This window comes from Geotrypetes seraphini, chromosome 19 (assembly GCF_902459505.1).
Source record: "Geotrypetes seraphini chromosome 19, aGeoSer1.1, whole genome shotgun sequence".
Taxonomy (NCBI): domain Eukaryota; kingdom Metazoa; phylum Chordata; class Amphibia; order Gymnophiona; family Dermophiidae; genus Geotrypetes; species Geotrypetes seraphini.
Genome location: NC_047102.1, coordinates 36,572,325 through 36,597,619, shown reverse-complemented (window position 1 = coordinate 36,597,619; position 25,295 = coordinate 36,572,325). Strand labels below are relative to the sequence as shown.

Genomic DNA, 25,295 nt, shown 5'->3' with positions numbered 1-25,295 from the left:
CTGCTTCATTTCAACACCCTTGTTCAGGGAAAATATACTTTAAAGGATTAACACTACATATCAGACAATGTTATTTACATTGTCTGCAAATTATATTATGTAGGTCAGACCGCAAAAAGCTTATATATCTATTTAATTGAACAGCGCAGTTGTTCGAAGACTAAGAAAATATCGGCTTTGACTAGTCCTACTGAGAAAGATCCGAACATCTGATCTACTCAGGAGTCATTTACATGTTAAGGATACAACTCTACAAGTAGGTGTCTCCAGTTAGGCACTTCAAAGCTGTTTATTATGATCTTTGAATGACAATAGGGTAGTTTGTCATATCTCAAAGACACATCTTGCATCAATTAGATTGTGCGTTCTTTTTAGTTCCACGGCTATGGAATAACTTGCCCATAGACTCGAGAAAAGAAGAATCATATATACATTTTAAAAGACATTTAATAGCACATTTCTTTCAATTGGCTTTCTCAAATTGAAGACTTGAACATAAGTCTGGGACTGTAATCTGTATTTATGTAATGATTAACTTCTGTTATGGTAAATTTTTAGTTGTTTGTGTTAGTTATGGTTTATTGAGATTTGATTGTTATACTAGTTTATGAAAAAAAATGTTTAACTTTTGCTCTTATTCTTTCCTTTCCCATTTTTTTAATGGAGGTCTTTTCTTAATGAATATGAACTATATATTGTAAACCGCTTGGATCCTTTTTAGGCTGTTAAGTGGTATATAAAGTTTTTAATCAACAGAAAACATTAATAAACAAACATAATGGAACCTGGGCACCTAGATTCCGCTTTAGAATACTAGCATAACCAAGTATTGGTGTGTCTTAACATTTAGGTATCCGCAATTACACCAGCCCTAGAACTGGAGTAAGTGTTGACGCCTCATTGCAGAAGGAATGCAAACAACTTAGAATATTCTATGATTTACCCAAATGGGAGCCCCACCCAAGTCCTTCCCCCTTTCAAATATATGCTATGTAAGTTATGTGGCCTGCTGGTATTTATACAGGCGCTTGTATACATGCCCAAAACATTACCTGTGCAATGAGAATGTACAAGACGTGCACCTAAGATCATAGAATTGCCCTTTAATTAATTTTTCTAGTTGAAAGACCTAGCAGTCGAACTTGTTCGACCACATATAAGCACAGAAGAGTAGGTCTACCATTCCCTGGATTCACTTAGCATGTCCTGCAGATATATTATCCAGTTCAATCCCCAGTCTTCCTTTCTTTGGAATCTGCTTACACCCAACTACTGGGATACAAATTCACTTCACATCCACCACATTCTGCATCCATCTCAATCTGGATTCAGAACAAACCACAGCACAGAGACACTACTGGTATCTTTATTAGACATAGCCCGACAACACCTCAGCAAAAGAAACAAGTTGCTAATCATTCAACTTGATCTTTCAGCAGCATTCGACCTAGTAGACCACCCCATACTACTCCAGATACCAGATGCCATAGGAATCTCAGGTAGAGTTCATAACTGGTTCCAAGGTTTCCTTAAAACAAGATCATACAGAGTTAAGTCAAAAGATCTTATATCCAACTCATGGTCAAACCCCTGTGGAGTACCACAAGGATCACCACTATCACCCATACTATTCAACTTCTTCATAGCCTCCCTAGGCACAACTTTGGACACCCTAAATATAGTATCATTCAGCTACGCGGACGACATAACCATCCTCCTCCCCTTCGACATCCAAGACCCCATCTCCACAGGACGCCTGAAAACAACACTGAAAACCGTAGAAAAATGGATGACAAACCATAAGTTGAAGCTGAACTCGGATAAAACTAAATTCCTACTACTAGAGAAGGACAAAAAACCATCCTTAACAGAACTGGAAGTAAACGCAATTAAGTACCCAATACAAAGCACCCTCAAAATTCTGGGAATACAATTAGACAGATGCTGCACAATGCAAACACAAATCCACAAAATCATCCAAAAAGCATTCTTCACTATGCGAAACTTAAGAAAAATAAGAAAATTCTTTAACAAAGATCAATACAGGATCATAGTCCAATCCCTTATACTAAGTATTGTAGACTACTGCAACAGCCTCTACCTACTATGCCCAAACAACATGATAAAACAACTACAGACCGTGCAGAACACAGCCCTCAGACTCATCTATTCCCTTAGCAAATTTGACCACATCAACAATGCCTACCTAGACTCTCACTGGCTACCGATAAAAGCAAGAACCCAATTCAAACTCTACTGTCTATTATTTAAAGTAACCCATGGTGCCGCACCCAGTTACCTAACAACCGCCTATACCGTAACCTCTCACCCAGAATAAGGAGAACTCAGAACCTATTCACCTAACCTCCTCTCAATGGTACTTGACGCAAGAAACTATACGACAACCTTCTAGCGACATAGGCAGCGAAAATTGATCCTAACATCACCAAGCTGCTGATCAAAACAACAGACATTAAAGTGTTCTGAAAAGAAATCAAAACACTTCTATTCAAAAAACACTTCCCATCATTCTAACCTCCTTCCTATTCGCACATGCAGATTCCCTCCTGAATACCACCCCTATAGTAACACCTAATCAATTCTTCAAACCTTATCACCAATATATATTCAGAAACCCAAATAAGTAGCCACCATCTGTAACCAGAAAACTGCTTCCTTCAAGTTATATAATTCTCTTCTGTAACCTGAATGTTTTGTTATTCTCTACTGTAACCAGTAATATACTTGCTTCTTTGTTTTGTAATTCTCCTGGAAATGTCTAGATATCTTATAATTTGTAATCCGCTTAGAACCGCAAGGCACAGGCGGAATAGAAATCACTAATGTAATGTAATAGTCATGGAATCAACCTCAAATTCATAATTCTTCATCCATTATTACAGCTATTTAACTGATCTTTGTCAAAATCTATAAAAATGATTACTTTTGTGTTAAAAGAAACATTGAACAGTCTGGCAGACATTTTGATTCTCCTTACAGGGCTTCATGCTGTAAGCCAATTCGCCTTAACTCCCATAAACACATTTATCTTGTGTTGGTCAAAACAATAGTAATTAGATTAAAAAAAAAAGTGTTACCAACATCTTATGATATGTGGAGAGGCATTTTCAAAACATACATCTCTAAGTCAGATTTGGATGTATGGTGCTAGACGTCCAAAGTCGGCAGTAAGAAAATGCCTGTTTTCAAAAGGCAGACCACCATATGCCTAGAAATAAAAAAAATAATAATAAAAAAATTCCTCTATGGACTTCCAGGCCATTGGGATGCCCAGACCACCAGGATGTCTATCTTTATACTACATTTTTGACAAAAAATTTTGTTCAAATCCCAAATGCCCAGAACATGGGAGGAGCCAGGATGCACTGGCCATCCAGACATGGCAACAGAGCAGTGGGACACATAAAAAGTGCCAGATAAACATCTCACCAGAACTACCTTATAGGTTATGTGAGCCCCCCCCCCCCCCCAAAACCCACCTGTCTATAACTCCAATAGCCTTTATGGCTGCAGATGGAACCCTATATGGCAGTAGAGTAGGGTTTTGGTCTTTTTTTGGAGGGCTCACATTTTCCACCATAAATGTAGTAGAGTGGCTTATGGAACTTGCTACTACTTTCTATGGTTCACTAGCCCACCCACCAGGCTATTAAAAGCCACCTGTGTGCAGCTCTACTAGGCTTTCCTACACCAGGTGCTAATGTTCTGGAGACAGGTATGTACGTTTGTATTTTGATCTTTGTGGGTGTGAGGGGGGTGATGCATGCAGTGGCCATCTGGTCAGTTTGAGCTCCTTTATGACACTTAGACCCTTCTAAAAACAGGTCTAGTTCCAAACATAAGTTCTGTCCTGGATGTTTGGCAAAAGGTTTGATCATCACTGCAAGACCTGCATGTCTAACCCACCAAAAAGCTTGCCCATAACATGCCTCCACCAAGCCCTTCTCGCGCTCTGGATGTACAGAAGCTGGAGCACCTTGCTAGATGTACGGAAAGACTGCTTCGATTATTGGCACTTGGACGTCCTGGCGATTAGGATGTCCACGTGCTGATTTAGAATGCTTTTTGGATATCTTTGGGTTTTTGTTTTTTTTTAATTATTATGAGTCAGATATGTATTTTACAGCTGACCTGATCTTGTGTGAACATGTGAACAAAAGCGATAAATAACAATAGAAATAAGCCGGAGGAAGCACATACAATGTGTGAACATTTATTTCAATTCAAGTCAATTACTTGCACAAAAACGTATAATATTAACAATGCAAGCCCTCCCAACAGTACGTTTTTCACACCAAAAAAAGCTTAATTATACAGTATAAGTGTAGGCCGTCTAGCAAGAACACTAGCATGAAAACAAAAGGGATAGCAAAATGTTTATATGATCCAGTACTAGTACCACATCAGCTGATAATCACTGCTTCATAGGGGACATTATATGAAGGATCCAATTCACTAAGCTTCTGTCCTACTAACAGAATGAGAGAAAAGCTTCGACACCAGCCTCTCGCAGAAGATGGACCTACATGTAAACACATTCAGCTTCAAAAACAAATTGCTCTGTTGCGACTATCCTTTCTACTTCTTACTGGCGTACTTGTATAGTAAGTATGAGTCTAGCAACCAAGAGGACAAAACGCATGCAGAAGAAAGAAAACCATCCCTAGGGTCCAAAGCACACTTGATATACAAAGATTCAAAATGTGAACAGAGCCTTTGGGGGAACACTGGACTGAATTGCCAATGTACAAAGTCTATTAGTGCAAAAAAAAAAAAAAAAAGCAACTATCTCCTAGCTAGCAGATACAAGACCAAAATAAAGAATTTCCAATGGCATGGAGGCCATTCCAATGTGCCGGACATCTGGATTCAAATCTTGGGAGCATGCTACTTTCCATTCCCATACTCCCAAGGGTTGTTATTCTGTCTATGAACACTGCCCATTATGGTAAGGGTTCCAGTTGCTATTAGTATGATGATCAAAATAAAGAGGAGGACACTCAGCACCAGGGCTGCGATATTCAGGTACTTGGAAGTAGAGGCATAGCTGGTCGCACCATTCATATCTCCCACAATTTTACGATCTCTTGCCTGTGAAGGTGAGAAAGTTAAAAACACATGAATATATATGCTTATGTCACATCTTCCCAGTATTTTAATAAACAGCCCAGTGGCTGACAAAATTTGTTTCACACAAAGTCTAGCTTCCATCCCTTTCCAAATCATAACCCACTTAAAGCAACATCCTTTCCTTTGACCCAGTGTCTCGCAAACTGTGTGCCCCGAAGAGATTCCGGGTGTGCCGCGAGAGAGTCCAGAAATCTGCTGGGAAGCTCAGTCGATCTTTTGTTTTCAAGTTTGTAGAGATCTGGAACGAACTTCCCGACTCCATTAGGCTTTTAGGCCAGCTGCAATTATTTCGTAAATTCCTGAAAACTTTCTTGTTCTCGCAAGTTTTAAATGATTTAACTACAGCCTCAACGAAATGATAATACAGTATTATAGTTATTTTTCTTATGCACTTTAGTTTTTAATTAGTTCTTCCTTCATCTATGTTTTCTGCTATGTACTCTAGTCTTAATTATATGTGAACCGAGGCGAGCTCCACTGGGAGATGACCAGGTGTATAAACCTAAGATTAGATTAGATTTATATGTATACACTAGAACAGGAGTAGGCAATTCCGGTTTTCAGGATCTCCACAATAAATATGCATGAGATAGATTTGCATCTCAAGGAGGCAGTGCATGCAAATCCATCGCATGCATATTCATTGTGGCTATCCTGAAACCCTGACCTGCCTGTGGCTTTAGAGGACCGAATTGCCTACCCCTGCTCTAGAATAAAATGACATGCATGTCGCATATGCAAGCCTTGTCAAGATTATGAGCATCTGTGTGCATAAGGATACAACTGCCCCAACAAGCATTCTGACACAATTGGTTCTTGAAAACTAAATGGCAAGTCATTTTAGTTTTGTTTTTTTTTTAAATGTAGTAGTTATCCTAACTTGAGCAACAAAGCAATCAAGGCTTTGTTACTGTTTGGATCTTTTTTGCGAACTTGGGATTTTCAGCGCTGACAATTAAAAAAAAAAAAAAAAAAAAAGACTACAGATGGTGGATGATGAAATGCGTGTTTGCTTGTCGATGATCGAGCTGCATTTTTAGTCAATTTGCACTCAAAAACAAGCACATCCATTGCAATGATTAGCAATTCTATCTACTTCGCTGTTACAATTATTCTGTTCTCCCAAGGAAGCTCAGAATGGTTTACATAAATTTATTCAGGTACTGTCCTGGGACAATGGAGGGATTGAGTGACTTGTCCAAGGTCACAGGGGGCAGTGTGAGTTTGAGCCCTCTGCACCACACTCTCACCCCATAGCTTAAAGAGCTTTAAATAAATAACTAATTTTTTTGTTGGATATACGAGGTTTGATTCATAAGTCATGGCAACTATTTTTTCTCTCTTGAAATTGCAGTAGCACTGGAAATCTAACATACACGTGTGTGACGTGTACTTTTTAATGTTGCTACCAGATAAGAGATGAGTGCAGGTGTTTCTAAGTAAGGGAGACACAAAAAAAACAAACAAACAACAAAGACACGAAGTCATCGTTTTATTATGGCATACAGTATACAATGTGAACATCAAAGAATAGGGAGGGTGTTGCAAGATCTTCCATCCCCAACACTGTAAACAATGTCTGCTATTTACATTGCATTACTGTTTTCCATCCCGCCAATACCTTTCAGTTCTAGGAGGTTTACAAAATGCATTGGTCTGGGCATTCCCGGGGAGCTTACAAAGTTGAACAGATAGAATGAGCTTACAAGAATTGATGGATAGCACAAATGATGGGATCTGGGGGAAGCGTTTATAATGAAAGATTAGGGGCTTATTTTACAAAGGTGCATTAGGGCTTTAACGCACGGAGTAGCCCATGCTGGATTGCTGCGCATGCTAGACCTTCATGCCAGCATTGAGCTGGCATTAGTTCTAGAAGCGTAGCGTGCGCTAAAATCCTTGCGCTAAAAACGCTAACACACCTTAGTAAAAGGAGCCCTAGGTTTCTTACCCTCTGCTAATCTTCTTTCTTGTAAATCTCCTCTGTATTGTCATCATGTAGGATTACTTGGTTCATGTTGTATACTGTATGCCATAATATAAATTTCAAATGTTATGTTTTTGGCTTATTGGCGCATTTTTTGAGAAAAATAAATTGCCATGATTTATGAACCAACCCCCTGGACCCCCCCTACCTCTTAGGAGAATGAGAAAGAAAGAGACTGATTAAAAATGACAAAACTTAACCTATGAATGACAAAGGGGATGGGCTTGAGATTTGATATATTACTTTTCAGTGGCTACAATCAAAACGGTTAAGGTTGGAACCAACACAAAGCAGCTGTCAAGTGAAGCCAGCTTAAATTCTTTAAAAAGGTGTCCAATGCTGAAACCACGCGCATACAAAACCCAGCCAGCTCCAAACCAAGTGCAAACCCTCCATTATAGCTCCAAGTAGTCCCACCATTACTGTAACAAAATGTAGCTAGATCACATTTCTAATCTAATCTTTCGTCTTGTTATACCGTATCATTCCCAAACCAAATATTAGCGTTTGAGGCAGTTCACAAAAAAGAATATAAAGTAATAGTACAATAGTGAGCCATATGATCGATGGCTTAGCATTGCATGCCATAATCAGATCACTAAATGCAGACCCTCCCTCCCCCACCCCCAAAAAAAAGACAGGCAGGAGGAATGTCCATTCCCTCCTGCCTGAGGGCACTGCCTCCATACCATTTTTTTTTTCTACTAAGAGATAGGGGGGGTCCCTAAGCTGGAAGGCAGACTCCCAAGCCGACCAGGGTTTCTCTGTGGGTAGGAGGGTGTTGGGGGGTCCTTTTCTTTTTAGAAGTGGCTCTCTATATATTTATAAAGGTGATTCAAACAAAAACTTCACATATTTTTTTTATAGTGCTCAGAGATTCAGTTGTCAGACCATGGGACAAACCAGCACAGATGAACACATTTATTGATTATTCTTTTGTAATGCAGTCCTGAAATGGAAGGGTCAGGAGGGTGGGTGGGTTAGTTTATTGTACAATTGTTTTATTAATTGTGTAGATTTTGAGATTTGTTTCTATTCCTTTTATTCTTAATTTGTTGAAATGCTAGTCTGCCCATGGAAAACCCTTATGAACATCGGCAGGAGAGTTTCCTTGCAAATAAACTATTTGTGCATCGGGGCCCAAGTCTATATTCAGCACTAGTAAGTTAAGATTATAGTGGCCAAAAACAGGACAGTTATTTGTTTCAGCTTGATTTGGCTACTAAACTTGGCTGTCAACGCTGAAAACTGCTGGTTAACTTTTAGCCACTAACAGGGAATATTCAACAGAGAAATGCAGATATTCCGTGCGAGAGTGGTTCTGGTTAAATGCTACTTAACATCAGGAGCTTATGTTAGATGTGTCTTGGGACAGAACCTGGTCATGTCTCCGGAAGCGGTCCTATAGGGCCAGTTGCATAATTGTGGGCTTCGGGAGGTTTGCATTCTGGGTCTGAAATCTTGTTTTGAAAGAGTGGACCTCGGAGGGTTCTCCTTCATATTGGGGTTGGAGAGGGGTCTATTCATGAATTCATGGGATGCTCAGGGCATCACTTTTTGGCCATTTGGGACCCTTTTCTTAACTCTTTATCGCCTCGGCTGTGCAGCCAAACTTTAAACCAGCTTTGATCACCTCTGCTGTTTGCTATGGCTGGGGCCCTTTTTCATCCCTACCTCTGTGCTTCTGTTGGGTGGGGTGATTTGGGTTGGTTGGGGGTTTACTAAGGGGGGGAACAAATTTAAAACATAACAAAAATCCATTTCTAGACCGCATTACCTTTAAGTTCTATGCGGTTTACAAAAGATTAGCTAGGAATACACTGTAGATGATAGTTGAAACTAGGAACCCAAGAACTTTGAGAATAAATACGTCTTCAGTTGTTTCCTAAAATGTAAATATGAAACAGATGTCAATAGTAAAAGTCTTAACTCCTTGTCCCAAATTGCAGCCTGGTAGGAAAGCATCCAATTGTGATATCTATTTAGTTTACAACCTTTCACTGATGGAAAAATCAGAAGGGCTTTAGAACTCTCTCCTGCTTTATTTATTTCTCCCCCTTCTGCTCCTTGGTCTATCATTTCTTCCTCCAATCTCAAGTCTGGCATCCCTTCCCCCAAAAAACCCAAAAAACAAAACCTTAAAACTGCTCCAAAGAGCCCCATGGTCTGGCATCTCTTTCCCATCCCGCCACTCTGGTCCAACATCTTTTTCCCTCTTCCAACCTTCCATAATGTAAGAATTGTCATACTAGAACAGACCAAAAAGGTCCATGAAGCCCAGTATCCTGCTTCCAATAGTGGCCAAACCAGGTTACAAAAAGGTAGCCAATTCCAACCCTCCCTGGTAGTCTGATGGCCACTAACCCCTTTCTAGTTTTTTGGGGTTTTGTTTTTTTTTTAATCTTTATTCATTTTTAAAACTATATTTGTGCATAATACTTAAATCATTTACATAGAATATTAGAATTGAAACACAATAAACTTACCAAGATTATTAACAAAAAATTATTTCCCCCCCCACCCTTCCATCAGTTAATCAATAAATAAAATTCTCTTAAGAAGCCTCCCAGGATGTGTATGATTTCCCAATTACAAAGATCAATCTTTACAGTACTTAGTTAATGGTTCCCAAACATCCATGAATTTACCCTTCTGAATAGCCATAAACCTTTCCATCTTAAAAACATAGCACAGGGACTCCCACCAAAATGAACAATTTAATCAATCCCAATTTTTCCAATTTCTTTTATATTTATTATTGAAGTGTATGTAAACTGCTTTGACCCACTAGTATAAGGTTCAAGTAAGTCATAAACCATCAAGGGGTGGAGGTCTAAACCTCTAAAAATGAGACCTGTGCAGACTCATGCCCAAGTGCCATCTTTCCTATCCAGAAACACCCAGAAATGGACCTCAATGCACGAGCCAATCATTGCTCACTTAGTGACAGACAAGGGAGACGTTTGGCAATGAGCTAGAGTATTTCCACATTTTTAATTTGGCAGTAATTTGACAGAAATGCTTATGATAGAACAGTGTCTCTCAAACTTTAGGTCCTGAGTACATGTTTTTTTGTGGCACATTATAATTGAAATTATAAAAAATTTGAGAGTTATTTATTTAAAGTTCTTTAAGCTATGTATGGGTAATTGTAACAACGGTGAAACTAAAGTAGATAGAATTGTAAAATCAATGCGAAGGATGTGCTTGTTTTGAGTGCAAAATCAACTCAAAAACGCAGTTTGATAGTCTACAAGCAAACACGCATTTTATCAACCATCCTGAGGTCGTTCTCTTTTTCGATTCAATTTCTGTCAGAGCTGAAAATCCAAGTTTGCAAAGATAAGATCCAAATGGTAAAGCTTTGATTGCTTTGTTCAAGTTAGGATAACTAATGCATAAAAAGATAAAACTAAAGTTACTTGCCGTTAGTTTTCAAGGACCAATCACATCAAAGAATGATGCTTGTATGGGCGGTTGTATCCTTACGCACACAGATGCCCATAACATTGACAGACTCTTGCGTACATGACATACATGTCATTTATTCTAGTGTGTACTTATGAAGGGATTTTTTTTTGTAAAATTCTGGAATCTCTTGTGGCACAGTTTTGACACACACTGATAAGCTGCATCTAAGCTGGCTCTACTACGTGGCTTGCTGCATTAGCCTGCAGAGAATGCTACAGTATATACAGTATGTGGACATTTGTTCAATCTTCACCTGCTGACAGGCGTGCATATGTCCATGCATCTGGAATGATCATGAGAAACAAGTTGATGCTCATCTATCCTGACTAAGTTAAGAGCATTCAAGGATGTCAGATTCACTGTTAGGTGAGTAGTCAAGTGGAAAGTCCCTGCCCACAATAACTCTACAGGAAACGTCTACAAATACCACCCCAAACCAGAAAGCCCACAAAGTCTAAGCTTGAGTTTAAGAGCATCGAGCTAGATGTGAGCTTTGTGCGTCACTACTGATTTTTCCTCTTAATGGTTAGTTGTACGAGATTCTTATGATAAGCGGGAAGAACCCATTGTTCCGAAAAGAACACTGCTGCCCACCTCAGTTTTGCAAAGGAGCACTGAATGAACCACAGGACTCCTGGAAAAAAAAAAAACATTAACCGAGGTTGGTTAACACTGAACTGTCAACAATAAAGTGTTGAAACCAAGCACAGATTTCCAAAAGAACCAACCTTATCTTGACTGTCATTCACGCTGAAGGCTGATTCCTTACCTCCTTCCAGCTGAGTTCTTTCCATTTCCTGGCAATGTTTTGACAAAACATTTTATACACAGGATGCAGCCAACTCGGACAAATATCCCAAACCAAACCAAATACTGGTTGATAAATGGACATAGCTCCCATTAATTCTGGAATCTGGCCACACTGTCCAGCAGTTGTCAAGAAATGTTCCCTCCCTTTCTGCATTCCAAGTTTTCCACTTAGGCCAATATTTGTTGTACAATAAATTTAGGAACTGCCTCCATAGTGCCATCCACAATTTTGTGTGTCTATTCACCACACGATTGTTGCCCTAGAGAATAATATAGGGACAAATTTTCCCCATCCCGTCCCCACAAGGTCTGTCCTCATCTGCACAAGCCTTGAACACTTTAAAACCGTAAGCATGCGAGGCTTCTGTAGTTAAGGCAGAGCTTGCAGGAATGGGACAGAGACAGGGACAGCAAACTCATGGGGATAGGATGGGGAGATTGAGTTCCTGCGGGGACAAATTTGTTGCTTTAGGAGACCCAAGGGAAACTCAGGACTCGCTGATCGGTGAGTGATTTTTTAAGGAAAAATCCAAAATTATTCACCAAAGTGAATCGGGCAGCACTACTGCAGACACATTAATTCTCCCCCCGCCGCTTAATGATTGCTAGAAGGAGGCAACAAAGGAACTGCTGATTGCTGTAGTCTATTTAAGATTTGACTCTTTACTGTGGGGAATAGAGTGTCTAGATAAGAGGACCAAACAGACAAAAGGGCCTTTACTCTGACATCTAGAGAAATGCGCCCATAGATTCCCAGACCATTATACATAAGAACATAAGAAGCGCCATCTCCGGATCAGACCTTCGGTCCATCAAGTCCGGCGATCCGCACACGCGGAGGCCCTGCCAGGTATACACCTGGTTTATTTTATAGCCAACCATACTTTATATGCCTCTTTCAAGGAGATATGCATCTAGTTTGCTTTTGAAGCCTAGGACTGTCGATTCTGCAATAATCTCCCCTGGGAGAGTATTCCAGATGCCAACCACTCTCTGTGTGAAGCAGAACTTTCTGACATTAGTCCTGAACTTGTCCCCCCTTAGCTTCATTTCATGTCCTCTTGTCCGTGTCAAATTGGACAATGTAAATAATCTTCTCTGCTCTATTTTGTCGATTCCTTTCAGTATTTTGAAGTATTAAGAGGTCCAGTGCCAGATAGTGGGTGGGGAATCCTGTAACCAATGGTTTAGAATACATTTCTTCCCCAGGACATAGCCCTTACTAAGGAGCAAATTATCCCCAGCAGACTGTCCCCCCAAGTAACCCCTGGCAAGAAAAATAATCCTCTCAAGACAAGGGAGGGCATATCCTACCAGGGACTGCAGATACAAATGGATTTCTTGCCAAAAGGCCCAGATCATGGAACAGGACTATAGCCTCTAGTGGAGGCATTTTCATTTACGATAGTATTTTGACTGGGGCATTTTGTCACATGTGCAAAGGTTAACGGAAGACAACACTTATGGTGCTGGCCTAGACCCCGTCTTTGGTCTCATGCAACACGTCTGAGAACACTGATGCATTTAATTACTATGTCCCGACAGCTGTGTGTTGCCTGGTTTCTTTACCTTTTTGACTTCCATACCATTACCACGATCTATTTCACAAAAGCACGCTTTTTATGCTGGTTGTGTATTCAATATGTATTAAATGCGATATGTAAGATAATATGTTATCACATGCACTTTGGTCTTGTTGCAAAATAAAAACCAACTGATTCCAAAATCAATTTTATTTGGGAACAATCCTTGGTACATCCTTGATACCCTCTCCATTGGGAAAATGGAATGCTGTGGCCCCCTTTCTAAAGAAGGCCATTTTCTTTAGTATAAAGCAAGTACTGTACAACAGGTAAGCAAGTGTATCTTGCCGAACTGGACACAAGCTTTCTGGCAATGGAGAAATGCATTGCATACATTAGTGTTGGAAGCTCAAGATGCCCATCAAACGTAAAAAGATTTTGGTCCATTTGCGAGAAATTAATTCAGTTCTTTCCTTCTAAGGCTCATAGCCTAGTTCTTAATGATTTACAATTATGAAATCAGGATCCTCTAAACACTTATTGTGGATTTTTTAAAAATATCTCTATTTTATATAACTGAGGGAAGGGATTTAGCATATTTGATTGCTGTTGTAGATAGCTTTGAGTCAAAGCTCTCTACTTAGTTTTATATCATGATGTGTAAGTAGGAGTTGCGAAGACGAAGATGAAGGACAGACGACAAAGGACGAAGAACTTAAAGCCTACATGCAATTCTCTCCAAATCAAAAATACACTTGCTGCCCAGTGATGGATATGTAGGCCCATCTTTTACATAAAACCAAGAAGGGGTGGGGTGGGGGGGGGGGGGTGGAATAGATACAAACATAAGAATTGCCGCTGCTGGGTCAGACCAGTGGTTCATCGTGCCCAGCAGTTCGCTCCCGCAGCGGCCCTCTGGTCAAAGACTAGTGCCCTAACTGAGTCTAGCCTCACCTGCGTACGTTCTGGTTCAGTAGGAACTTTCCTAACTTTGTCTTGAATCCCTGGAGGGTGTTTTCCCCTATAACAGCCTCCGGAAGAGCGTTCCAGTTTCCTACCACTCTCTGGGTGAAGAAGAACTTCCTTACGTTTGTACGGAATCTATCCCCTTTTAACTTTAGAGAATGCCCTCTCATTCTCTCTACCTTGGACAGGGTGAACAGCCTGTCTTTATCTACTAAGTTTATTCCCTTCACTATCTTGAATGTTTCGATCATGTCCCCTCACAGTCTCCTCTTTTCAAGGGAGAAGTGGCCCAGTTTCTCTAATCTCTCACTATAGGGCAACTCCTTCTGCCCCTTAACCATTTTAGTCACTCTTCTCTGGATTCTTTCGAGTAGTACTGTGTCCTTCTTCATGTTCGGCGACCAGTGCTGGACGCCAGATGGGGGTGTATCATGGCCTGTTACAGTAGCATGATAACCTTCTCCGATCTGCTTGTGATCCCTTCTTAATCATTCCTAGAATTCTGTTCACCCTTTTCACCGTCGTCGCACATTGCACAGATGGCTTCATTGACTTGTCAACCAGTACTTCCAAGTCTCTTTCCTGGGGGGTGGGGGGGTGTCTCCGAATATTGCACCAGACATCCTGTATTTGCATATAAGATTTTTGTTACCGACATGCATCACATCATTTGCTATGTCACAGCCCATTTCTCGAGCGTGTTTATGTCGCGTTGCAGGTCTTTGCAATCCTTCTGTGTCTTCACAGTCCGAGTATTGTCCATTTATCCCTACTCTCCGTTTCCTATCCGCCAACCAGTTTTTAATCCACGTGAGTATTTCACCCTTGATTCCACTGCTCACAATTTTTCAAAGTCTTGATATATCACTACCTTTCTGTGGTTACAAAGCGGTTTACATATTTTTATTGACAGCTTCTATACCGTTACTAACGACTGGGGAGTCAATTCAGAGCTTCGGTAATGATGTTATAATACAGAGTTAGGAAGTTTGTGATGGATTTTGTACCTAGAGCAATGGAAGGTTAAGCAATTTGCCCAGAGTCACAAGAAGATGCGGTGGGCAACCAACTCGGTTGCCCAGGTCCCTGCACTAACCATTAGGCCACTGCTCCATTCCTGGTAAAACTGGTTGAACTAGATACAGGACTAATTCTCCCCCCTCCTGCCCCTGTATAAAGAGATGAATAATTCTATAGGTAGCTACAGAAAAATAAGACTGACAAACTTCCTCAAAGTTATGTCAAAGGTGGTATTAAGGAACCCCATCCCATTCTACTTGCCCTATTCACTGCCGTTTCCTTATTATCTATAAAATTGCAGACAAGGTAACTGTGCAATAAAAATTATAGAAAGATGTTAATGTGTAACTTTGTACCATTCAGAACTTGCGTCAGCTTCTGTTTAATTTGGGGGAGGGCGGTCTGTGCCCCTGCACAATTCAAATACCTTGCAAAATTCTCATCAGGGAGCGGAAGGCAGCTGCAGTGCTGTTTATCCATCTGTGAGGCTGTGGTAGCTCATAGTGCTGGCCGGTCTGTAGAGAAAAGGCCACACCCACGAGTGCCAGCTCACACAACTTGAAAGGAAGAGGCCATAGCTGCGCGAGGTTAGGGAGAAGACAACAGGAAATGAAGCTGAGCCTCCATGAGTGGGTTGATAGCCAAACTTTATTGAAGGACCTAACACGGGCCGTGTTTCAGCAGAACCAGTGGCATAATGGACCCGGGTTAAGCATAGACCCATCCATTCTTAATTCAGGCCTACCTAGCAGTGGTGCTTCATTCCTCTCTTGCTCTCCTCTACCAATGGCCTGTTTCTGCCCTTCCCTGGTGTACCTCAGATATCCTCAACAGTCGCAGCAACTCACTTTTGCTCTCTGTACCAGCCCTGCAGGCTTCCCTCCACTGCATCCTGTTCCCCACCGACATCACTTTCTCTTTCCTCATTGGTGGGACGTGGCAGTGGCCAGAGCACGTAGTGATAATGAATTGCTGTGGCCACAGGAGAAGCCTCTGGATTTATACCAGGGAGGGAAAGGGCAGGTACTGGTCTGTGGGCAGGGGAAAAGAGGGGGGAGATTGTATAGAAAGGCTGAAGAGAAACTTTGGGGAGCGGTATGTGGAAGGACCCACTCAAAATACCAGATCTGGTTACATCGCTGGTTGGAATGGCTGTGTCAGGTGTCAATGTAGCCAAATCTCTGAATAGATGGGGGGGGGGGGGGGCAGGGGGAATGCTGCCAGGGCTATTGATGCAACACTTAGGCGAGTTTTTTCTCACTGTAGCAAAAAGTAAGCTCAGGAGACTGCTGATAAAAAAGGGGGCTTTACAAAGGGGCAGGGCCAGTTTTGTTTCTGAAAGAAAAATTGTGGAAGTAGACATGGTCAAAGTCCTTAAAAACCTTTATTAAAGGCGGCTAAAATTAAGAGAATGACATGGGGATGGATTACTGTGGGTATCTGTGGTAAATGAAAATGTGGCGGGAACATCTACTGCAGGGGTATCCAACCTTTTGGCTTCCCTGGGCTGCATTGGCCAAAAAAATATGTTTCTGGGGCCGTGTAAATGCTGCAGCAAGACAGAGGAGGGAGCCGGCAAGATGGTAAACACCCAGGGGCAGCAGAGGAAAACACTACATCGCCCTTGACTGGGGCCGCACAAAATACTTCACGGGGCCGCAGGTTGGACACCCCTGATCTACTGCAAAGCTTTTTACCACTCCAAAGCAAAAACAGAAGTTTGTACAGAATATTGTAATAAACAGTGCCTGCATCTTGTACATGGTCTGCAGTTTTGGTTTTGGTTTTGGCTTGCTGTTTATTTACTGCAGACTCTGTTGGATATATATTTTTTGTTATTTTACTGCAGACTTCTAGATTGGATCGGAGGAGAGGTTAGTGAATCGGGTCAGAGGGAAAATCGGGTCGCAAAGGGCTCGCAAACCGATCGGTACACAATCGGGTTTGCTTAGTGAATCTAGCCCTAAGACAGGGAGGATTGAGAAAGAAATAGAGATGGTCTTAAGAGAAAAGAAAGTTTGCAGTGTGCACAGGTTTCTTAGGGAAGAGGGACTATTCAGGACAGTGGCATAGTATGAGGGGAAGACGGCAGACCAGCACCGGTGTCTCTCCTTATCTCACGTATAACTTTAAATGTTCGCTGGTGCGAACAGCATAACATAACATCGTTCTTCTTAACTGCGTAACCATAAGTTCTACGAGGTTTGCAAAACATTATAAACTAAAAACAATTTAAGAACGACAGAAAAATTATTTAACCAAATATTTTGAAAAGAGATAAGTTTTCAGTTGAGTTCTGAAATGTTTATAAGAACAAGCTCCAAGCAATAACAATCGGAGCTCTCCGTCATGTGAAGCTGCTTGGAATGCTAAAGTATGGTCCAGAAATTTCCTGTACTGATGGGAAGGTAAACAGGGCATGAGATTTTCTACTATTTTTATACGATGCTAGAGAGAATCTATTAAACATGTAAAATGGAGCGGTACCATACATAACCTTAAAGCAAAAGCAACCCAACTTAAACAAAACACGAGCCTCCATTGGCAGCCAATGGAGTCACATGATCGTATTTTTTAAGACCGTAGATCATTCTAACCGCTGTATTCTGAATCAGTAGGAGTCGAACCATGTCTTTCATGAGGACTGTTAAATAGACAATATAACAATAATCCAAAAGACTCGGTAATAAAGATTGTACCAGAAGTTTAACATAGTAACATAGTTGATGACGGCAGATAAAGACCCGAATGGTTCATCCAAAATTTCTCCAAAATTCTATTGCTCAACGGTTCCTCCTTTCTGCAGCTATTCCTATCTCTCTTCTTTTCTACCTTTCAAAGTCCTTAGATCAATGTAGTCTTGTTAGAATGTTTATTTTCTTATTTTTTTCTTCTATTTCTATTTCTTACTTTTATTACTCAACTAATTGTTATTTTTCCAGGTACTTCAGTTAGATTGTGAGCCTTCGGGACAGTAAGGGAATTTCTAAGTACCTATTCTTTATTTATTTATCTTATTTTTATTGTATCCTTTAATGTATATTTCTCTGTAAACCTATATTACTTATAATTTTAATGCACACTATTATCTATTTTCTGTAAACCGCTTAGAATCCTAACGGAGTTTAGCGGTATATAAGAAATAAATTACATTACATTACATCCAGTCTGCCCAACCTGATTCAATTTAAATTATTATTTTTTTTCTTCTTAGCTATTTCTGGGCAAGAATCCAAAGCTTTACCCGGTACTGTGCTTGGGTTCCGACTGCCAAAATCTCCGTTAAAACCTACTCCAGCCCATCTACACCCTTCCAGCCATTGAAGCCCTCCCCTGCCCATCCTCCTCCAAACGGCCATACACAGACGCAGACCGTACAAGTCTGCCCAGTACTGGCCTTAGTTCAATCTTTAATATTATTTTCTGATTCTAAATCTTCTGTGTTCATCCCACGCTTCTTTGAACTCAGTCACAGTTTTCCTCTCCACCACCTCTCTCGGGAGCGCATTCCAGGCATCCACCACCCTCTCCGTAAAGTAGAATTTCCTAACATTGCCCCTGAAATCTACCACCCCTCAACCTCAAATTATGTCCTCTGGTTTTACCATTTTCCTTTCTCTGGAAAAGATTTTGTTCTACGTTAATACCCTTCAAGTATTTGAACGTCTGAATCATATCTCCCCTGTCCCTCCTTTCCTCTAGGGCAGTGGTTCTTAACCTGGGTTCGACGAGTCAGTCTCGCGGGTTCGGCAGAGGTCAAAACGACTCATATAGCGCGCAATCCTTTTCGAGGATGCTGGACATAAAAACGAAGAAAAGGAACAGACTTTGTTGCGAAAATGACATGAGAGTGGCACTTGCCAAGGTAAAGCCGCGCATTTCTGAACTGGTCTCTGAGAGGCAACAGCAGAAGTCACACTGATTTGCAGTAAATTTCATTATTATGTTATTATTATCCGAAATATAGGAGAACTTTTTTGTTTTCAAAATTGAGATTATTTTTTCCCTCACTGTATACCTATGTTTTGAATTTGTAAAAATCATATTTTATTTTTCCAATAAAGAAGGGTTCGGTGAACACGCATATGAAACTGGTGGGGTTCAGTACCTCCAACAAGGTTAAGAACCACTACTCTAGGGTATACATATTCAGGGCTTCCAGTCTCTCTTCATACGTCTTCTGGCGCAGAAAAATCAAGAAAGGGCGTAATGGTACGTAGTTTCCATTGCGTGTAATAACCCTTACGTACCACAGCATCTATTTTGGTTTTTCATGGTCAGATGCTGATCCAAAATAACTCCCCAGTATTTTAATTGTTGGTTGAATTATATACAAGGTAGAATTTATACTAATCGGTGGCTGTTTATGCCGATCTTGGCTCCCTTCTGACATCACTTCCTGGTCGTGGGTCAAGGATGTGATGTCAGAAGGGAGCCAAGGCTGGTGCAGCAATGCTGGGTGCCACTGCCACAGGCACCAACCTCCCTCGCTATACGCCACTGATTGAGGACTAGCTGGGAGGGAGAGACTACCCACTACAAAATACCTGTTTCCCCGAAAAATATGTCCTAGTCCAGGGGTGGGCATCTCCGGTCCTCGAGGGCCGGAATCCAGTCGGGTTGCCTACCCCTGCCCTAGTCCCTGGATTCGCAAGCAGCAGTGCTTCCCCTCCCCCCATCGCACAGCTGAACCCCCATCTTTCCATCTCCCCCTCCGAACCCCACTGACCGCGAGACCTACTATTCCCCCTTCACAGAGCAGCGTCGGCAGCACTCTAAACAGGCCTTTTCCCACCGGGGCATTCCCTCTGCCACATTTTAAGGGTTCATAGACAACCCCGCGAAAGACAAAGGCGCGCGCCAAAGAAAATTACAGTTTTTAGGGGATCCGACGGGGGTTTTTGTTGGGGAGCCCCACCCAGTTTACTTAATAGAGATCGCGCCGGCGTTATGGGGGGTTTGGGGGGTCGTAACCGTCCACATTTTACTGTAAACTTAACTTTTTCCCTAAAAACAGGGAAAAAGTGAAGTTTTCAGTAAAATGTGGGGGGTTACAACCCCCCAAACCCCCCACAACGCGGCGCGATCTCTATTAAGTAAAGTGGGGGGTTCCCCCCCCCCACGTCCCCCCTTCAGAGCCCTAAAAACAGTAATTTTGTGCGGCACGCACCCCCGCGCTGCGCTCAATTGTCTGGGCGCGCCTTTGTCCTGGCACGCTTTTGACCCGACACCCATTTTAAGTCATATGCCTTGACCTCTTTGAAAACCCCCCAAATATAAATGATAATTAACATTTTCTCTGCGTACAGTGTGCTCTGTGTTGTTTTTTTTTTAAATTTTATTGTTGGTAGATCATTTTGACTCGGTCGTTTTAATAGTAGCTCGCACGTCCAAAAAGTGTGGCCACCCCTGCCATCGAATCTCAGCATTTTGGCAACACTTGGGACATTGTATTTTGACTATTTGACAGCGTCTTTGGACACCTACTCCACAAGCTCTTTTTGGAACCTACACAATTTCTCTTCCGAAACGCAGGGGGTGGGGGGGGTGGCAGCTTTTTTTGGCACGCACAGTTCTTTTGGGACTGAAAACGAGTTTGACTGCATGGATTACAGCAGACAACAAATTGTAAGAGCATTACTCAAAACGAGAGGGGGGTCAAAAAAAATCTTAGAACCGCAAGTTGAGACCTACTCTCTTCTTCAGGGCTAGTCTCAGTTAGGGCGCTGGTCTTTCACCAAGGGCCGCCGCGTGAGCGAACTGCTGGGCACGACAGACCCAATAGCGGCAATTCTTATGTTCTTACCTACGGGGTTACGGGCTAACTAGACGTATTGCAAGAAATCACGCTGGAATATTCCATACAGGGTGTTAAATCAGTAGGTAGGAACTCGGATAAAAGATTTATTTCGAGCTCACCAGGATTCAATACCGCCAATAGAACGAACGCGCCCAGCACACGTTACTCACTCGCATCAGTTTAAACACCCCGTGGGCCAATCTAAAAGTTTCAAGGTTTGTTATCTAACGCAATATCATATACTTCAATGCGTATAACATTTGTTTCAAAAAAGGAGGACAAAACAAAATGTTTTTGTACAATTGAATACAAATTATATACGTTCTAATACAGAACTGGTACAGAAAAACATTTAGGGAAGAACACATATAGTTAGTGGGAACACATAAGAAAAATAAAAGGAGTTATAAAGGCAGAAATAATCAAAGAAAAAAAAAAAAAAAAGGATAAGTTTGCGACCTACTCGTAGGTCTGATTAAGGTCTAAAAGGTTTAGCGATTGGTAAGTTTTTGTTGCCTAAGTTCCAAATGCGTCCTTATACAGGAAACTTAAGGAACGCTTGAATTTTTCTAAAAGTCTATAATTAATAATACAAAAATTGTTTGGTTTTTCTTTTAAATTGTGTTTATTACAAAACCTAGCTAGTTAGCCCAAAAACCCTGGTGTCTGTATGATATATTTAAAGAATTTACAGTAGATAATTCAATATCGCTTCTGAATTGCAGAGTGATCGATTGAGAAGCTCCTGTCGTGTTCAACCTTGTCAGTTTATCAACCATTAATAAAGCAGACGCACCTTTTTATTCCCTTTGGCGATCCCTCATGATTGGACAAGCTGCCTTGGAGCGCCGCAACTTTGCGGATATAGACTCTCCTTAGGGAAAGCGTTATCGTTTTGTCTGGGAGCCTTTTTGGCAAACCCCGACACCTCATGCTCGCAGCAGACTATTTGATTCTTGGATTGTAGCGTGAGATTTTTTTTTGTTCTTGGTTGGTGGGAAGGGGGATATAGAATTGTATATTGGTTATGATGCTAAACCTGTATTTTGTTGTTGACCGCATGGCTATTTTTGAAACTGAATAAATACATTTAAACATAATACCCTTGTTTTGCTCTATGGTACGGCCACACCTTGAATACTGTGTTCAGTTCTGCTCACCATATCTCAAAAAAAAAAAAAAGGCATAGTGGAACTAGAAAAGGTACAGAGAAGGGCAAAACATGATAAAAGGGATGGGACGACTTCCCTATGGAGGTAAGGCTAAAGCGGCTAAGGCTCTTCAGCTTAGAGAAGAGACGGCTCAAGGGTGATATAATAGAGATCTATGGAAAGGGTAGACGTGAATCACTTATTCACTCTTTCCAAAAATACTAGGACTAGGGGACACGCGTTGAAGCTACTAAGTAGGAGAAAATATTTCTTCAAACAACATGGAATTAAACTCTGGAATTTGTTGCTAGAGAATGTGGTGAAATCAGTTAGCTTAGCGGGGTTTAAAAAAAAAGGTATAGTTAATTTCCTAAAAGAGAAGTGCAATAGGTCATTATTGAGATGGATTGAGGAAAGCCACTACTTATTCCTAGGAAAAGCAGCATAAAATCTTGGGCTCTAGCTAGATACTTGGGTCTTGGAATGGCCACCGTTAAAAACATGATAGTATTTGTTACTAAGTCCGCCTTATCCTTCTTGGATCTAATTTTGAGGACTTGAGCTGAATTTAAGCTAAAAATTTTATTTTATTTTACTTGATTACCATGTATTTTACTTTTGAGTATTATTTTCCTGCTTTTCTTCAACTTTCTGTACAAGTGGATACTTGATTTATAATATGTAAAAATTTGATAAATAAATAATAAAAACAAAAACAAAAAAACATGATACTGGGCTTAGGTCTGTCCCAGTATGGCAATTATGTTCTTATGTAACTATTTCAAGGGCATTTTTACCTTTACTAAATTCCTCGAAATACCCCCACCACAACCCCCCTTTTCCACTAACTCTATCCTGCACACGCCAGGGCTAAGGATCGGAGAAAAAGCAAGCAAATCCGGGCGTTAACTTTCCAAGAAGGAGCAGAAAGGCAGCGGGAAATAAAAGCCTCACCTTTACGGAGAACACCAGAGCCAGAAATCCCAAGCAACAGGGGTTCATGAAGACGGTGTTGAATATAGACCAGAGGACGTGGTCCCGGGGCTGGGGGTTGTAAGATGTTGTTACGGTGATAACGGAGGAAGGCATGCCAGCCTGGCCCAGTGCCCTCTCGTCTACCTCTGCCATGGGGTAGCTGGGGGGTGACGGGTAGGTATTAGAGGCAGGTGTATACTGGTAGGAGCTTTTCTCCATCTGCTCCGCCGCTTTCAACCTGCTTCGCTCCGTCGAGGTCGGAAAACGGAGTTTATAAACCGGGGTGGGGTGGGGCGGGTTTGGCCTCCTCCTTCTTCGTACGGCCGCGTGGAAACGGCTCGATTCCTCGCCGCGCGCAGCCAACCAATCACTGTGCGCTATAGGGGGCGCCAGAGAGACGGCGAAAAATGTTTCCCAGCCACGCTTAAGGCCCTGAATTGAAGTTAGTGATCTAAGGGCGGTGTTTGTATGTTCTCGGCTTCAGCCGTGGCATAAAGGAAAACAAAAGGGCAACAGGCTGAATGAAAGGACAGGGCTTTTTCTACCTGCTGCCCTTTGCAGCTATTTATAGTAGAAACCCAGATCCTCCCTTCCAGCTGCTAACGTTTTTTTGTTTTTTTCTGTGACAGAAATCTGATCAGGTAGGAACAGAAATCCTGGCCTTTCTCCAGTCTTTTATGCACCTTGCCTATTGTGGACAAACAGGCCTTTGGAGGGAAATTCTAGCTGCGCTAGACGCAAACGCCTCCATTGAGCTGGTGCTAGTTTTTCCGCGTAGCGGCGTGCTAAAAACGCTACCGCAGCTTAGTAAAAGCCCTATAAGGCCGGTCTGGATTGAAGAAGCAGGTGCGCGCCTAAAAGCGGATAGTCTGGTTATCGGAACACATTGGCGTGCAAATGACGAACTGGGATTTTGCTCACCAGCTCAAAAGTGGGTTCCCAGGTCCAGTGGGTCTATTTCTGTCCCGGGAAGTAATTTGCCCAAGATCGCAAGAAGCAGCACCAAGATTTGAACCCAGCGCCCCTGAATGCGACATCATATGCTCTAACCACTAGACTACTCCATCACTTCAATTTGAACCAAGATGCCATAGCTTGTACTGGATCTTTTGGGTAGGCTTTCACATGGGTGGCATTTGGGCAGGGTAAAAGTAAACATGTTTTGGTTGGCATATACTGTATGTTTCGACTTGTGCATTCATCTATGCAAGTAATGCATGCCTCTGCCTTTGAGACAAGTTTAACCACAAATAATCCTTTATAAGATTACCGCTACAGTAAAACCTTGGATTGCAAGTAACTTGGTTTACAAGTGTTTTGCAAGACTAGCAAAACATATGATTACATTTTAACTTGATATACAAGCAATGTCTTGCAATACATGTACATACCGTATACACGTGTCACATCATCACAGCTGAGCTGATGGTTCTTATCTCTCTATAGCGATTGTTCTAAACAAGCAAAGTCTTGCAATATGAGTACATACAGTATACACGTGTCACATCATCACAGTTGAGCCGATGGTTCTTATCCCTCTATAGCGATTGTTCTAAACAAGCAAAGTCTTGCAATACGAGTACATACAGTATACACGTGTCACATCATCACAGCTGAGCCGATGGTTCTTATCCCTCTATAGCGATTGTTCTAAACAAGCAAAGTCTTGCAATACGAGTACATACAGTATACACGTGTCACATCATCACAGCTGAGCCGATGGTTCTTATCTTTCTATAGCGATTGTTCTAAACAAGCAAAGTCTTGCAATACGAGTACATACAGTATACACGTGTCACATCATCACAGCTGAGCCGATGGTTCTTATCCCTCTATAGCGATTGTTCTAAACAAGCAAAGTCTTGCAATACGAGTACATACAGTATACACGTGTCACATCATCACAGCTGAGCCGATGGTTCTTATCCCTCTATAGCGATTGTTCTAAACAAGCAAAGTCTTGCAATACGAGTACATACAGTATACACGTGTCACATCATCACAGCTGAGCCGATGATTCTTATCTCTCTGTATAGTGACTGTTCTAAACAAGCAAAGTCTTGCAATACGAGAACATACAGTATACACGTGTCACATCATCACAGCTGAGCCGATGGTTCTTATCTCTCTGACACTGCAAGAGTGTAGTGACTGTTCTAAACAAGCAAAGTCTTGCAATACGAGTACATACAGTATACATGTGTCACATTATCACAGCTGAACCAGTGGTTCTTCTCTCTCTGATGCTGCGGGAGTGTAGTGACTGTTCTAAACGAGCGAGGTCTTGCAATACAAGTACTTACAGTATACACACATCACAACTGAGCCAATGGTTCTTCCCTTTTTGAAGCTGCAAGAGTGTAGTGACTGTTCTAAACGAGAGAGGTCTTGCAATACAAGTATGTATAATATTTTGTATTAAAGTTTTTGGGTTGTGGAAT

General features: G+C 41.5%; 1 protein-coding gene across 1 annotated transcript; it reads right to left on the bottom strand.

The window, feature by feature from the left end:
* Positions 1-4,218: 4,218 nt before the first annotated feature.
* LOC117352378 (dispanin subfamily A member 2b-like) lies at positions 4,219-23,161 on the bottom strand. The gene is made up of 2 exons (XM_033928840.1): positions 22,834-23,161; positions 4,219-5,112 (listed from the first exon to the last, which is right to left on the bottom strand). The coding sequence occupies exons 1-2, from the start codon at positions 23,071-23,073 to the stop codon at positions 4,909-4,911; spliced, it is 444 nt and encodes a 147-aa protein (XP_033784731.1). The 5' UTR covers positions 23,074-23,161; the 3' UTR covers positions 4,219-4,908.
* Positions 23,162-25,295: the final 2,134 nt, after the last annotated feature.